General features: G+C 35.0%; 1 protein-coding gene across 2 annotated transcripts; it reads left to right on the top strand.

Annotated features, from left to right (window-relative positions):
• Nucleotides 1-5,274: 5,274 nt before the first annotated feature.
• On the top strand, nt 5,275-11,225 carry LOC107951508 (protein PLANT CADMIUM RESISTANCE 2). 2 transcript variants are annotated; one of them, XM_016886577.2, is made up of 4 exons: nt 5,275-5,582; nt 5,668-5,739; nt 5,859-6,071; nt 6,340-7,184. In XM_016886577.2, the coding sequence occupies exons 1-4, from the start codon at nt 5,501-5,503 to the stop codon at nt 6,372-6,374; spliced, it is 402 nt and encodes a 133-aa protein (XP_016742066.1). In that variant the 5' UTR covers nt 5,275-5,500; the 3' UTR covers nt 6,375-7,184. The 2 variants fall into 2 exon arrangements, with proteins under 2 accessions (XP_016742066.1, XP_016742065.1); XM_016886576.2 differs by lacking the exon at nt 6,340-7,184 and adding an exon at nt 10,997-11,225 and having other exon boundaries at nt 5,360-5,582.
• Nucleotides 11,226-13,973: the final 2,748 nt, after the last annotated feature.

The raw sequence follows: 13,973 nt of genomic DNA, 5'->3' as shown, positions 1-13,973 counted from the left end.
GAGTTTTGGGCAAATTCTTCTCAAACAGAAGACATCTTGCCATGTTCATCAAGCTTCTGTTTTTCCTTTCACTGACCCCATTCTGTTGGGGTGTATACACATTAGTCAACTGGTGTTTGATACCTGCTTCTTCACAGTAGGCTTGGAACTGAGCTGAGGTGTACTCAGTTCCATTATCTGACCTCATTGCTCTAAGTTTGCAACCAGACTCAGTTTCAACAGCAGCTTTATACTTCAGGAACACAGATGGAACTTCTGACTTCTGTTTTAGAAAATAAATCCAGCAGTATCTTGTTAAGTCATCAATAAATAAAATAAAGTACCTGCTTCCTTTGAAAGACTCAGTCTTCATTGGTCCACACACATCTGTATGCACAAGCTGGAGCTTCTCTGATGCTCTCCATGTTGTGCTTGTTGGAAATGGCAATCTTGCCAATTTTCCTTGCTGACATATCTCACAAAGCTCATCATTCTTCACTGAATCAATGAAATTTTCTGCCAGACCTTCATTGACCATGCGGGCTATGGATTTGTAGTTTGCATGTACAACCCTCTGGTGCCAGAGTCTCGAGTCATCAGTGGAGGCTATGCAGGCTGAATGTGAGTCATTTGGCCAGTCTACTTCAAAACATTTATCAGTCATGGTGACTGTTATGAGGTTTGATCCACTTGGATCAAAAATTTGACATTCTTTCTTCTTGAAAACAACTGAGTAACCTTTCTCAAGTAGTTGAGTTATACTGAGAAGGTTCCTATCGATTTCAGGTACCAAAAGTACATTTGAAATGATTTTGCCACCTGTAGAGGTATGAATCAGCACATCTCCTCTTCCTTCAGCATTGATTAACTGACCATTTCCAATTTTTACTTTGGTTTTGCAGGTTCTGTCCAGGGTTTTGAAGATAGTTGCATCTGGTGACATGTGGTTTGTGCACCCACTGTCTAGAAGCCAGCCCTTTGAACCCTTTTTCTGATTTGCTGCACATGACACAGCAAAAACATGTTCTTCTTGATCACTGCTTTCTTCAGCTACTCGAGCTTCTGCCTTTTGTTGCTGAAATTGATTCTGTCTTGGCTTGCTTCTATTCTTGCAAACTTTTTCAGCATGGCCTTTTTTCTTGCAGTGTTGGCATACTGCATCTGGTCTAAACCAGCATCTATCTTCTGGATGACCAGCTCTTTTACAATGTCTGCAGAGTTGGTCACTGCTCCTAGCAGCATCAGGCTTAGGCCTGTTTTTCCAGAACTTTTTGCCTTTATGAGTTTTGATGCTCGAGGCTTCTTTGGCTTGAAAAGCCCCTTCCTGGTGCTCCTCTTGTCTGCTGGCTCTTCTTTGCTCTTGTGCATACAAGGCATTGATTAGCTCAGTTAAGGAGATAGTTGTCAAGTCCCTTGAGTCTTCGAGGGATGAAATTTTAGCTTCATACCTCTCTGGTAGAGTGGACATGACTTTCTCAACCATTCTAGCTTCACTGAATTGCTCTCCTAGGAGCCTTATGCTGTTTACAACAGCCATAATCCGATCTGAGTACTGCTTAACTGTTTCTTCCTCTTTCATTTTGAGATTTTCGAAATCTCTTCTCAAGTTGAGCAGCTGTTGTTGCCTTGCTTTCTCAGTCCCCTGAAATTCTTCTTTCAGCTTGTCCCAAGCCTCCTTTGGTGTTTCACAGGCCATGATCCTCATAAAGATCACATCTGTCACACAATTCTGTATGCATGACATGGCCTTGTGCCTTTTTGTTCTTTCATCAGTGTGTTGCCTTATTTGAGCAACTGTTGGATTAGCTCGAAGAGGTGCTGGCTCAGCATCTGAGTTGACAACTTCCCATAGGTCGAATGCCTGCAGGTAAGTCCTCATCTTAACTGCCCAAATGTTGAAGCCCTCTCCATTGAAGACAGGTGGTGAAGCTGGTGAAAAACCTGATGATGCCATCGTTTTGATGTTGAACTACAACAGGTCCTCTAAGAATACGGCTCTAGATACCAATTGTTGGTGCAAGAGGCAGCAGTAGCAAGCTTCAGCAGAATGCTTGTTTAGCAAGTCTCGTGACTTGTAGGAGAAACAAAGCAGAAAACTCAAATGGATTTTTAAGCAAAACTAAAAATGGAGAGCATATGGATGAAAACTTGTTGAATTCATTCATATTTTTTTCAAAATGGCCCAAAGCCAATACATAAACAAGTTTACAATCTTGACAAAACAGTAGGTTGACCTAAACTTCACCTACTACCACTAATACACATGGTAACTTGTGCTAATTAGCTTGAACAAATAAACAAAGCTGATTTATCAGCTCAATCAACATCAAAATTACATCAAGCATAAACCTAACATAGTTATAAAGCAACTAAGTTACATTACACTAACTTAAAATTACAAAATGAAACATAAACAGCTTGCTGACTAGGTAAACCAGCAGCTTCTGCATGTAGTGCCTTTGACAGTCTTGGTTGCTGCATGCTGACCATAACTTCAATAGGCAACCTATGAAAACTTTATTTCATTATGAAACTAAAAACATTTTAATGATGCGATTTATTTTATTTGAAAAGAAAAGGTTAATTACAGTTTGGAACATCGGCGGTGCAGTCATAGAGTATGGTGGACCAAGGGACCTTCACGGCTGTTGGCGTGTATCTGTGGGTAGGATATTGTTGGTTTGTTGGGGCAAGGGGAATCCCAGTGACCGGAGCCTGTTGCCCAATGTCAAGAGGTGATGACGAGTACATGCAGATTACCTACTGCTTGGAAAATAAAATTGCGGAAAGCTATTGATCTGAGTGATAAAATGGATTGAGATACTTGCAATTCACGTTTGCTGCGATGACCAAGGCAAAGTTGTCTTCTTTGAGATTTACTTTGTTCATTCAGAATATATAAACATATATATATATATGTATATGTATAAAAGAGGTTTGCAGCGAATAATTAAGTTATAACGAGTGTCTTATTTAATCTACAGTCATTCCAACTGAATAGTGTGAACATGAAAACGCCAAAATGGATATGTATAATTATCAGTTAAATCACTATCTGTCTAGGAACGATTGCACACCGATTATGCTGTCGAAACAATCTAAAATGGCTTGCTTTCTTTACCAAACCAACCAAATTGACAACCTAATTAACAAGGATCATTAGTTCTATCTTTTTTCTCAACTTTATAAGAAAATGGTTAGAAATTAAGTTTAACTTAAACAACTTAAGAAATCGGAAGGTAACCCTCCTATTGTTTAAACATATATTTATTGGTTGGAAAAAGAATATGATTAGTAGAAGTATTCATAGGTCAAGTCGGATTCAAATTGAGCTATGTAAGATATTAACATAACCTATGCTACTTAAAATACTAGCTTAGCCCAAAATACTCAATTTTTATTCAAGTTTACTCATATTTATAAATGATTAAACTAAACTCGTTTAAGCTTTAAGGCTAGTTTAACATTATTTTTGAGAAGTGCTTTTAAAAAGTGTTGTGGAAAAGTGATTTTGAAAAGTTTGGTTTAAAAGTTTTTAGTATTGCGGTAAAAAAGTGCTTGGAGAAATAATATATTCATTTTAGACATTGCTTTATAAAGTAATAAATATACATTTAAATAATTTTCAAATTAGTTAATATTATGATATATTAGGAACAATATAAAAAATAATTTATTATAATTTGTTGATAATATTTAATATATGAAATATAAATTTTAAATTTGTTTAAACAATTAATATTAATTAGACATAAAATTTAATTTGAATATATAAACTATATTTTAAATAATAAAATATAACTAATAAAAAAATTAAATATATATATTATATATTTAAAATAAATTTTAATAAGAAAATAATTACATACAAAATTTAAATATTATATAAAATATATTATAAGAGTTAAAACTGTCATTTGGTCCAAAAGCACTTTTGTCAATAGCAAAAGCTAAAAAAACTGCTCTTGCTTTTAGGTTCAAAAGCAATACTGATTCTAAAAGTTGTTTGAGTAGTATTGTTTTTGGTTCCAAAAGTAGTTTTAACACCAAAAATACTCTTGAAAAATAATGCTAATAGAAACCTTACTAATGTTATAAAAAATAAAATTGATGTATACTATTTTAAATCTAAGATTTAATAATTTTATATGTACTTAACATATTTTTTAAAATATTTGCTATTATTGTATGTTTAATATAAATGTGTTATAAAATATATAATATCATCTCATAATATAAAAAACAATTGGAGCCAAAGTCTTAAATTTTGGAGTCCTATTTTAAATTTGTTTAATTTTGTTAACCTAAACCTATTTTAATTTTTAGATATTTCAAGCCTCCTTAAAAATCACACGTCTTATAGTCAAGAGACCCAATACCAAACGCGGCAGCGCAGCCTAATTAATCTGCCACGTGATTAATGGTTTAAACCTTTGGTTCTTTAATATGTATCTTTCTTTTCTTTTCTTTTCTTTTCTTTTCTTTTTTGTATTTAGAAGTGATGAAAACCAACACTGTTTGAGGTATCCCAATTACCCACAGAGACAGGAAGTAAGGACGCATGTATAATTATTATCATTAATCAAAGGACGCATGTGTAATTATTATCATTAATTAAAGCATATATAATTACATTAAATATAGGGTAAATTATAAAAATAATCATTTTTATTTACCTCAGATTATATTTTAGTTACTTATGTTTGAAATTCTACGTTTTGGTCACTTACATTATCGTTTTGGTACGAAATGGTCACTCTACTATTAAGCTCCATTACCTCCCTAACAGCGATCCTACGTGGTAACCTAAATGGGTTTTAAATGCCAACTTAAATATCCTACGTGGCTATCCAAATTAAATTTATTTAATTAAAAATTTATTTTCATCCCAATAATTAGACATTTAAGTTGGCATTTAAAACCTATTTGGACTGCCATGTAATACTGTCATTAGGCAGGTAACGGAGTTTGACAGTAGAGTGGCCACTTCGTAATAAAACAATAATATAAATTGTTAAAACAGTTAAAACGTAACATTTTAAATAAAAATGACTAAAATATAATACGAGGTAAATAAATATTAAATATATAAATTACTATATTAAATATATAAATTACTATGATTATTATCAAGATAGCATTGACCTGTTCAACAGGCGGAACCAATAGATCTAACCATTTGGTGACTCTAGCAGTCGACAAGTGTGAGTGGCAGATTGTGCAACTTGTAACTGCATTAATTGATGGAAAGCTAGATATTAATGGCAATGGCAAACGGTTCCAAGACGAGGTGGGACACCGAGGCTTTCTGTAACAGGGGAATAGACGCACTCAATGCTGGCGGCTGTTGACTTGTATTTCTCTCTAACAACTTAAATCACCACTTTGCTTCATCCATCTATAAATAAGGTCTTCTTCAGTTTCATAAATGCATAGAAAATTAACAAGTTCAAATTCCTTCTTTTCATATTCATCTCTTTCATTTTGAATTGCAACTTTATCCTTCCTAAATTCCTCAACCATGAACCACCCATCAGGACAGCCTCAAAATGAACTTCCTTGGTCCGCCGGATTCTGCGATTGCTGCTCTGACCTGAAAACTTGTAACCCTTTCTTCTTTCTTCAATATCAGTTGTGTCCTTTCACATATATGAATTAGTTTATCAATTAAATATATGGACATTTCAGGTTGCATTTCATACTGGTGCCCATGCATCACCTTTGGCCAGATTGCTGAGATTGTTGATAAAGGGTCGACTTGTAAGTTATTAATTTGTAAAATGAAATCTTATCATCTTAGATTTCCAGACATATATATATATTTAAAGAGATATTATGTAATTAATAATAATGTTGAAAAACACTGTTGGATGGTGCAGCATGTGGGGCAAGTGGAGCACTATACACATTAATAATGTTCGTCACCGGGTGTGGGTGCTTATATTCTTGCTGCTACCGATCCAAACTGAGAAAGCAGTATAACTTGAAAGGAGGCAATTGTGGCGATTGCATGCGTCATTTCTGCTGCGAGCCTTGTGCTTTGACACAAGAGTATCGTGAGCTCCAGAACCGTGGATTCGACATGTCTATCGGTATGTCTACATACCAATATTATACCCCTTTTAATTATTCTTAATATAACTTCTGTTAGACTTATACAAAAATATTCAAAAGAAGACTTTCTTACTTTTTATTATTGCTTATTTAATGCATGTAGAAGTCTCATGCATTTATAGGCATACGTACAATAAAGAAACTGCTAGAACAGACTAATTGCAACTGATAATCACACTAACAGTCTTAACTACTTTGATAACTACTCTAACATTCCCCTTGCTTATTTGTTTTTGTATTACAAAGATCTTTCGATGGCAGCACTCGAAGAGCACGTCTGAAGGAAGAAAATTGCTTAGGCGTGATTGGTTTTGTAAGGACATCTGCAATTTGTTGAGCAGAGGGAACAAAATTGACTTGTAAACAACCAGCAAGTATTTTTTTCACGAACAAAATGATGGTCTATTTCAACGTGTTTCATTTTAGTATGATGAGTAGGATTTTCAGCAACAGATACTGTAGAAAAGTTGTCGCACCAGATGGTTGGTATCTTAGACATTAACATTCCAACTTCATTTAGCAACTGTTGAATAGATAGGAGTTCAGACACGCAGTTAGCCAAGCTGCGATATTCTGCTTCAGCAGAGGATCGAGAGACTACAGACTGTTTCTTTGAACACCAAGCCACCGGATTTGACCCAAGATATACCACATATCCAGAAGTGGAACGCCGATCTTCAATGGAAGAAGCCCAGTCAGCATCCGAATATCCTACCAGTTCTAGTTGTCCTGCTGTAAGACATAAACCATGGTCCATGGTGCCAGCTAAATATCTTAATACCCGTTTGACTGCTCTCCAGTGAGTGTCACTTGGTGTACTCATGTATTGGCTAAGTTTATTGGTGCAGAACAACAAGTCAGGCCGTGTAATACAAACATATTGAAGCATGCCCACAACACTTCTATATAAGTGCACATCAGAAAATGGAGGACTGCCATCAGAAGCTATTAGCTTAGGCATGCTTACCATCGGAGTTGGTGTGGATGCTGCTCCAAGCATTCCAGTCTTCTCAAGTAGTTCAGTAACATATTTCTTTTGACTGAGCATCAGCCCCTGTGAAGTGCGTCGAACATCAATGCCCAAAAAAAAACTGAGTGCTCCCATGTCCTTGAGAGCAAATTTGCTGTGAAGACGCTGCACAACATCTTCAATGTCTTGATCATGACTTCCAGTAAGAACAATATCATCAACATATACCATGAGTAGAAGACACTTCCCATCAAACACACGAATGAACAAGGAGGAATCAGCTTTAGATGCTTGAAAGTCGAGTTGAGTCACGAGATACTCCTTAAGAGTCTGAAACCAGGCACGAGGAGCTTGTCTCAAACCATACAGTGCTTTATTTAGTTTGCACACCAGTTTCTGACCAGTGACACTTGGGACTTCAAAGCCAGGAGGTTGGTCCATGTATATTTCTTCAGTAAGCTTACCATTGAGGAAAGCATTGTTGATGTCGACTTGGCGAAGAAACCACCCCTGCATAATTGCAAGTGAAAGAACAGTGCGGATGGTGGAAGCTCGAACCACTGGACTATACGTATTATGAAAATCAAACCCAGCATGTTGAGAAAAACCTTTTGCAACTAACCGAGCCTTGTATCTGTCAATGGAGCCATCAGACTTTCTTTTTACCTTAAACAACCATTTGCACCCTACTGCCCTCAGATTCTCTGGAAGGGAGCACAAAGTCCAGGTATTATTTCGTGCCAAGGCTTGGAGCTCACTATAAACTGCTTCCTGCCAACACTCAAACATCATTGCCTCATGAATATTGGAAGGATCATCTTTTGGGGAAGAAGCTGCTGTACTAAGATACACCTTTGGCTTAAAAACTCCAGCCTTGCTTCTGGTAATCATGTGATGATTGTTGAGTGTCAAGGGTTGGAGGGTTTGCTCCTGTTGTTGAAGAGAAGTCGACACAGGTGCGGATTGTGGGGATGGTACTGTTTGTTGAGAAAAAGGTGGTAAAGGTGATAAAGTAGGTGTATTATGTATTACATTATGGGAAGCAGATTGTGAGTGAGACATTGAATGTGATGGAAAAGGTGTAGTGGAGGTAGGTGTTGAATGTGATGGGATAGGTGTAGTGGAGGTAGGTGGCGTATTTGGTGGAGGTGTAGGCAAAGTGCTAGAACACGACACATGAGGTGAAGGAACAACTAAAAGTTTAGCACTAACTTGTGGACTAGAAATAGGTGATGTGACTGGTGAATAATGACTTTTGTATGGAAAAGTAGTTTCATTAAAGGTGACATGACGGGTGACATAGACTTTGCCATTGGGGTCTTTACATTTATAACCTTTATGTACTGAGGAGTAACCTAGAAAAACACAGGGTATTGAACGAAATTGCAGCTTTGTTTTTGTGAACGGCCTAAGATTTGGAAAACACAAGCAGCCAAAAGTTAGAAGAAAAGAATAATCAGGTTTCGTTTTAAACAATTGCTCATATGGGGATATATTACCTAGAGGTTGAGATGGTAATCGGTTAACCAGAAACACAGCACTACAGAAGGCTTCATTCCAAAAACTTAATGGCATGGTGGCATGAGCTAACATAGACAAGCCTGTTTCAACCACCTGACGATGCTTGCGTTCAACAAGTCCATTTTGAGCAGACGTGTATGGACAGGTGAAGCGATGTAGTATTCCTTGCTGAGCTAAATAATTTTTTAACACTTGAAACTCCCCTCCTCCATCTGTTTGCAGAACTTTAAGTTTTGCACCCAACACTCTCTCAGCTTGGCGATGGAACTGTGGAAAAATACCAGCAACATCAGATTTGTTCTTCAAAAAATAGAGCCATGTATAGCGCGAGTAAGCGTCAGTAAATGCAACATAATAGCGAAACCCATTAGACACAACCGGAGCGGGCCCCCAAACATCGGCCACAACCAATTGTAGAGGAGCAGTATAAACCGTGCTGGACTTGACAAACGGAAGTTTACGCTCCTTACCCAGATGGCAAGCAATACAATTGACCATTTTATTAATATCAGTAGCATGTATATTACAACTTGCAAGTGCCTTATAAAGAACAGCATGACATGGATGTCCTAGTCTAGAGTGCCAAATACTAAGAGGAAGCTTCATAGTAGTTGTAAAACATTGAGCAGATGTGGAGGATACAGGAGTTGCTGTAGACTTGTTAAGATGAAGTCGATATAACCCCTGACGCTCTGAGCCTCGAAGAAGAACTTCTCTAGTCTGTAAATCACGCACCTGACACTGAGTAGGGAAAAACTCAAACATTACTTGATTATCTTTGGCAAACTTGGATACTGACAAAAGATTCTTAGTAATTCCAGGAACTAGCAACAAAGACCTCATGAACAGTGGTCTAGATCGAGTAAGTAAGGATGATTGTCCAGTAGACATAACAGGGAGAGCTGCACCATTGCCTACAAATACCTTACCTGGCCCTTTATATGCACCACCGTCTCCAATAGAAGTAACCGAATTTGTGAGATGATGGGTTGCACCAGAATCTGGATACCAAGAGTTATCAGCAACTGTTTCTGGAGTTGCCAAATATGCTTGAGACTGTGTTGCACCAGGGACTGGCGTGAAACCTTGTGTACTCCATTGTGCACTTGGCGAGAAGGGAGGCCATGTTGTCACAGAAGGACCGGCCATGCACATATTGACTTGTGGGGGAGGCCTGTAATTATTGCTCTTGTAAGTGGAATCAAACCGATGATAACACCGATCAACAAGATGACCAGGTTTTCCACATAATTGACACTGAATTTTTGAGTTGGAATAACGTCCTCGACCACGCCCCCGAGTTGCATTTGTTGGTCAATAAGCAGGCATAGAACCATTAGAACCAACAGTTTCAGAAGGTTGGTGAGACACAAGATTCGCAGAGCCAGAGATATCACTACTAACCACCTGCTGTCGAGTCTCAGCATCAAGAAGCATTGACACCACTCCTTGTACTGTGTAGGGCACTTGACTGGCTGTAACAATAGAGATAACAGATTCGTATTCGGGAGGAAGACCATTAAGAATTGCTGTCACATGCTCACGCTCACTAATGACTTCACCACAACTAGCAAGATTATCACAACAACTTTTAATTTTCATCAAAAATTCTTTCATGTTCAAATCTCCTTTTCGTTGAGAATGCAAGTTTCGACGATAAAACATCAGTTTAGAGGTGGTTTTACTGCCAAACAAAGTAACTACAGCATTCCAGATTTTGGCACTGGTGTCCATACCTATCAAATGCGGAAGAACTGCCTGACTAATGGAAGACAATAACCACGACGCAAGGGCACTGTCCTGTTGCTCAAAACGTTCAAATTCTGGATTTTCATGTTGACCGCCACTTTCATCAGAAATAAACTGTGGAGGAAGAGTCTGTTGAATATCCAGAAAACGCTGAAGCTTGTGCGCTTTTACCGCCAAGAGGACCTGCTGTTTCCATAACAAAAACGTATCATCATCAAGAAGAACGCTAATCTTCTTTGTAGAGAAGAACCTGCTGTCAAGCAATCCATCAGAAGAGCTAGCAGCCATATCAACCAAGAAAATCTGCACAGCGGTTAACAAGAAAGAAACGCCAGGAAAGAACTTACAACTGATACCATGTTAGACTTATACAAAAATATTCAGAAAAGAAGACTTTCTTACTTTTTATTATTGCTTATTTAATGCATGTAGAAGTCTCATGCATTTATAGGCATACGTACAATAAAGAAACTGCTAGAACAGACTAACTGCAACTGATAACCACACTAACAGTCTTAACTACTTTGATAACTACTCTAACAACTTCAAGTATATTAATTGAGTAGCTGTAAACAAATATCTCCGAATAAATACGATGGTAATGATGAAAAAAATTATTGTTTGAGGTCATTAATTTTGTGGGGTATATTTATATATATGCAGGTTGGCATGCAAATGTGGAGAAGAACCCCGGGCTGGCGATGGCTCCAGCGGTAGAAAAAGGCATGAGCAAATAGATGATGATGATGCATTAATATCATCTTTATATGTAACACTTAATTCCTTTGCTTTCCATAATTGGATGATTGTACGGCTTGCCAATTGAATTTTCAAGTTATGTATGTTTGTGATTGTCAAAATATATTAATAAAAACTGTTGCTATTCATGTTAGATCTTCATGAATAAGAATGAAAATCCAAAATAACTTGGTAATATTTCTCTTTTAGGTGGAATATTTAGAAAGAGAGGTTGGATTAAATTAATTTTTTATTATTAAAATGGATAGTTTTAATTTTTTATATTAATAAAAAAATTAAATAAAGTTAATATTTATTGTTTTAGAAAATAACATCAAATTATTATTTTTTATAGTTCAACTCCAAATAAATTATCTCAAAATCATTAAAACCTTTTAAAAGGTGACTCTAGTAAATAGTAAATAACATTTTTTAAAAGGGTTCATATATATCATGATACCTAAAGTTGGCAACTTCTACTTAGTATCTAAATCGGTACAAAAACTTAAAAATTGTAAGTCAACTTGGTATTTTTTATAAGTATGATGATGTTGGTGTAGTGTGAGAAAGAAGACTTGAATGGGTTTGATTATTTTTTAATAATATAAGAATTAAATTGATTCATTTAATAGTAAAACTATTTTGAACTAAATCTTAATATAAAGGGATACATCAAGTAAATTCACCTTTAAAATTACTATTGATATAATTTCTTATCAGGATAGTGGTTATGAGCTTTAAAATTACAAAAAAAATTAAATTATATTTTTAATAAAATCCTATTTAATTGTGTCCGATTCAACTAGCCTGTATTGATTCTCAAGTCAACAAGATTTTTGCTCTCCGGATTGGTACCTCGACTATTCCTCAATCTGACTAATAAATCTAATCTGATTTATTTCAAACAACACTAACTATAAAATTACTATTAATATAACTAAATTATGAATATTTTTAAGCTAAGTAAAAGTAATTTGGAAATAATAGTTAATGAATCTTAACCCGTTTATAAATATAAAAAGAATAAACGCTTTTAATAAAAGAAAACAATATTTTTATTTTTTATTTTACATTTGCACAAAATATATGAAGTGGTAAATAGATAAATTCAGAATTGCAAGGAAAGCACTGCGAAACAGCTTGATGGTGGCCATTTGGGTTGGTATCCCCAACCGTATCTTTGACAACTACACCTTAATTATTAGGTGGTTTTGTATTTCTCTTTCCTTTCTTATGAATATACTAGTATTTTTTAAATTTTATATAATATAAATTATTAATATTATAAAAAAATTTAAAAATTTCAAATATAATTTCTTTATAATTAATCTAATATAATAATAAAAATATTTAATATATTTATAGTGTATTTTTTAATTACTACACATTTATAAAATAATTATTAATCTCTTAATCTTATCTGTGGAATTTAAAAATTACTGACAATATAATAAATTTCAAAAACAACATGCAAAGTATCAAAATACAAATTATTAAATGGCAAACCTCGCCTAAATGTAAAGATTCAAACAAAAATTAATACTTGTGTTGGTGATTAAAGTATTTGTCTCAATATTCTACAGATGAATTTGGATGGAAAACAGTTTCGAGTTCGACAAAGACAAACAATTAAATCAAAGTCGTGTGTCTTATTTTCATAGACTAAATGCTTACATACAAATCTGTCGCCAAGATGATGTTTAAAATATTCTTTCTATATTGCTTTAATCTTCTTGAAAAGGATTTTGTTTCCTTTTTAAAAATTATTATTTAATGAGCCTATGACTCTATACATGAAGAGTCAACCACGTGATGCATACAAGTTTTAGTTAACCAAACAAATTAGTTTTTATATCTATATTATATATTAAACATTTGATTAAATTGATGTCATAAATTAAATAATAATAAATTTAATTTAAAAATGATTAAAAACATCTTATTTTTATAAAGTAGTAAATATTAATATGAAACTATGTAGAGTATGTCTCGCATTTGAGTCAAATTAAGACACAAACAGAGAGCGACATCACGACGATGCAACTGAAGATAATCGCCTCTTGACGTACCAACATCGAAAGTGAGAATGTTGCAACTGAAGATAGGCATTAAGACAGTGTCCACAAGTATACGGATCATGCTGTAATATAGATTTGTACAACGAACTATTTGCAGTATTCTGAAGATTGTACCAAAAAGAGGCTAGACTAAACTAATATCAACTTCTACGTTAATGGGTCTAGTTAGTACTTTAATTATATTATATTATGACTATTCCTAAGGTGGTGATAAAAGATATTTTATAAAAGTAATAAAAACAAAAACAATTGCAAAAAGAAGTTGTAGAATTTATCGAATTAAATGATAGAAGACTAACTCGTTTCAGTGTTCATAATTAACTCCTACTTCAGGTTCTATTCAATCAACTAGCCATTAACCTAGTTGGGCCTCTCGGCCTTCCACTAACCTAATGAACTACTTATCTCTCGATGTCACAAGTCAGCTCGGATTGGAGTAAGGTTTTCATGGTAGACAATACCGATTTTAGGTTCATAACTACCTACATGACTTCTTAAGGTCATCAAACCTAGGGTTTTAGGTTCTTCTTTTTCCAGGCAATTGATCCGCTAAGAAACACTACATAAGTGTTAATTAATTCCACATCCACTCATTAATCTCCCTTATAAGATTAGTTCCCCATGGATCTAACACATGCAATATAATTGATTTGAAAGATAAACATTAAGAACAAATCAAGAATAAAGATGAGAAGAATCCTGATGTAAATATAATAGCACAAATAGTAATCCATGAGGAGTTGATCAATCTATAATCCAGATCCCACGAAGAACAAAATAAACTAAAGTAAAAGTTACAACTGAAAAAAAAATCTAAATTGCAA

The sequence above is a fragment of the Gossypium hirsutum genome, chromosome A01, assembly GCF_007990345.1.
Source record: "Gossypium hirsutum isolate 1008001.06 chromosome A01, Gossypium_hirsutum_v2.1, whole genome shotgun sequence".
Taxonomy (NCBI): domain Eukaryota; kingdom Viridiplantae; phylum Streptophyta; class Magnoliopsida; order Malvales; family Malvaceae; genus Gossypium; species Gossypium hirsutum.
This window is presented reverse-complemented; position numbering and strand designations above follow the sequence as displayed.

Bases quoted from the DNA above. Each gene is read 5' to 3' on its own strand.
- LOC107951508 (XM_016886576.2), top strand. From the start codon at position 5,501: ATGAACCACCCATCAGGACAGCCTCAAAATGAACTTCCTTGGTCCGCC. The intron at 5,583-5,667 runs GTAACCCTTTCT...TGGACATTTCAG, and splicing joins CTGCTCTGACCTGAAAACTT to GTTGCATTTCATACTGGTGC. The intron at 6,072-10,996 runs GTATGTCTACAT...ATATATATGCAG, and splicing joins TGGATTCGACATGTCTATCG to GTTGGCATGCAAATGTGGAG.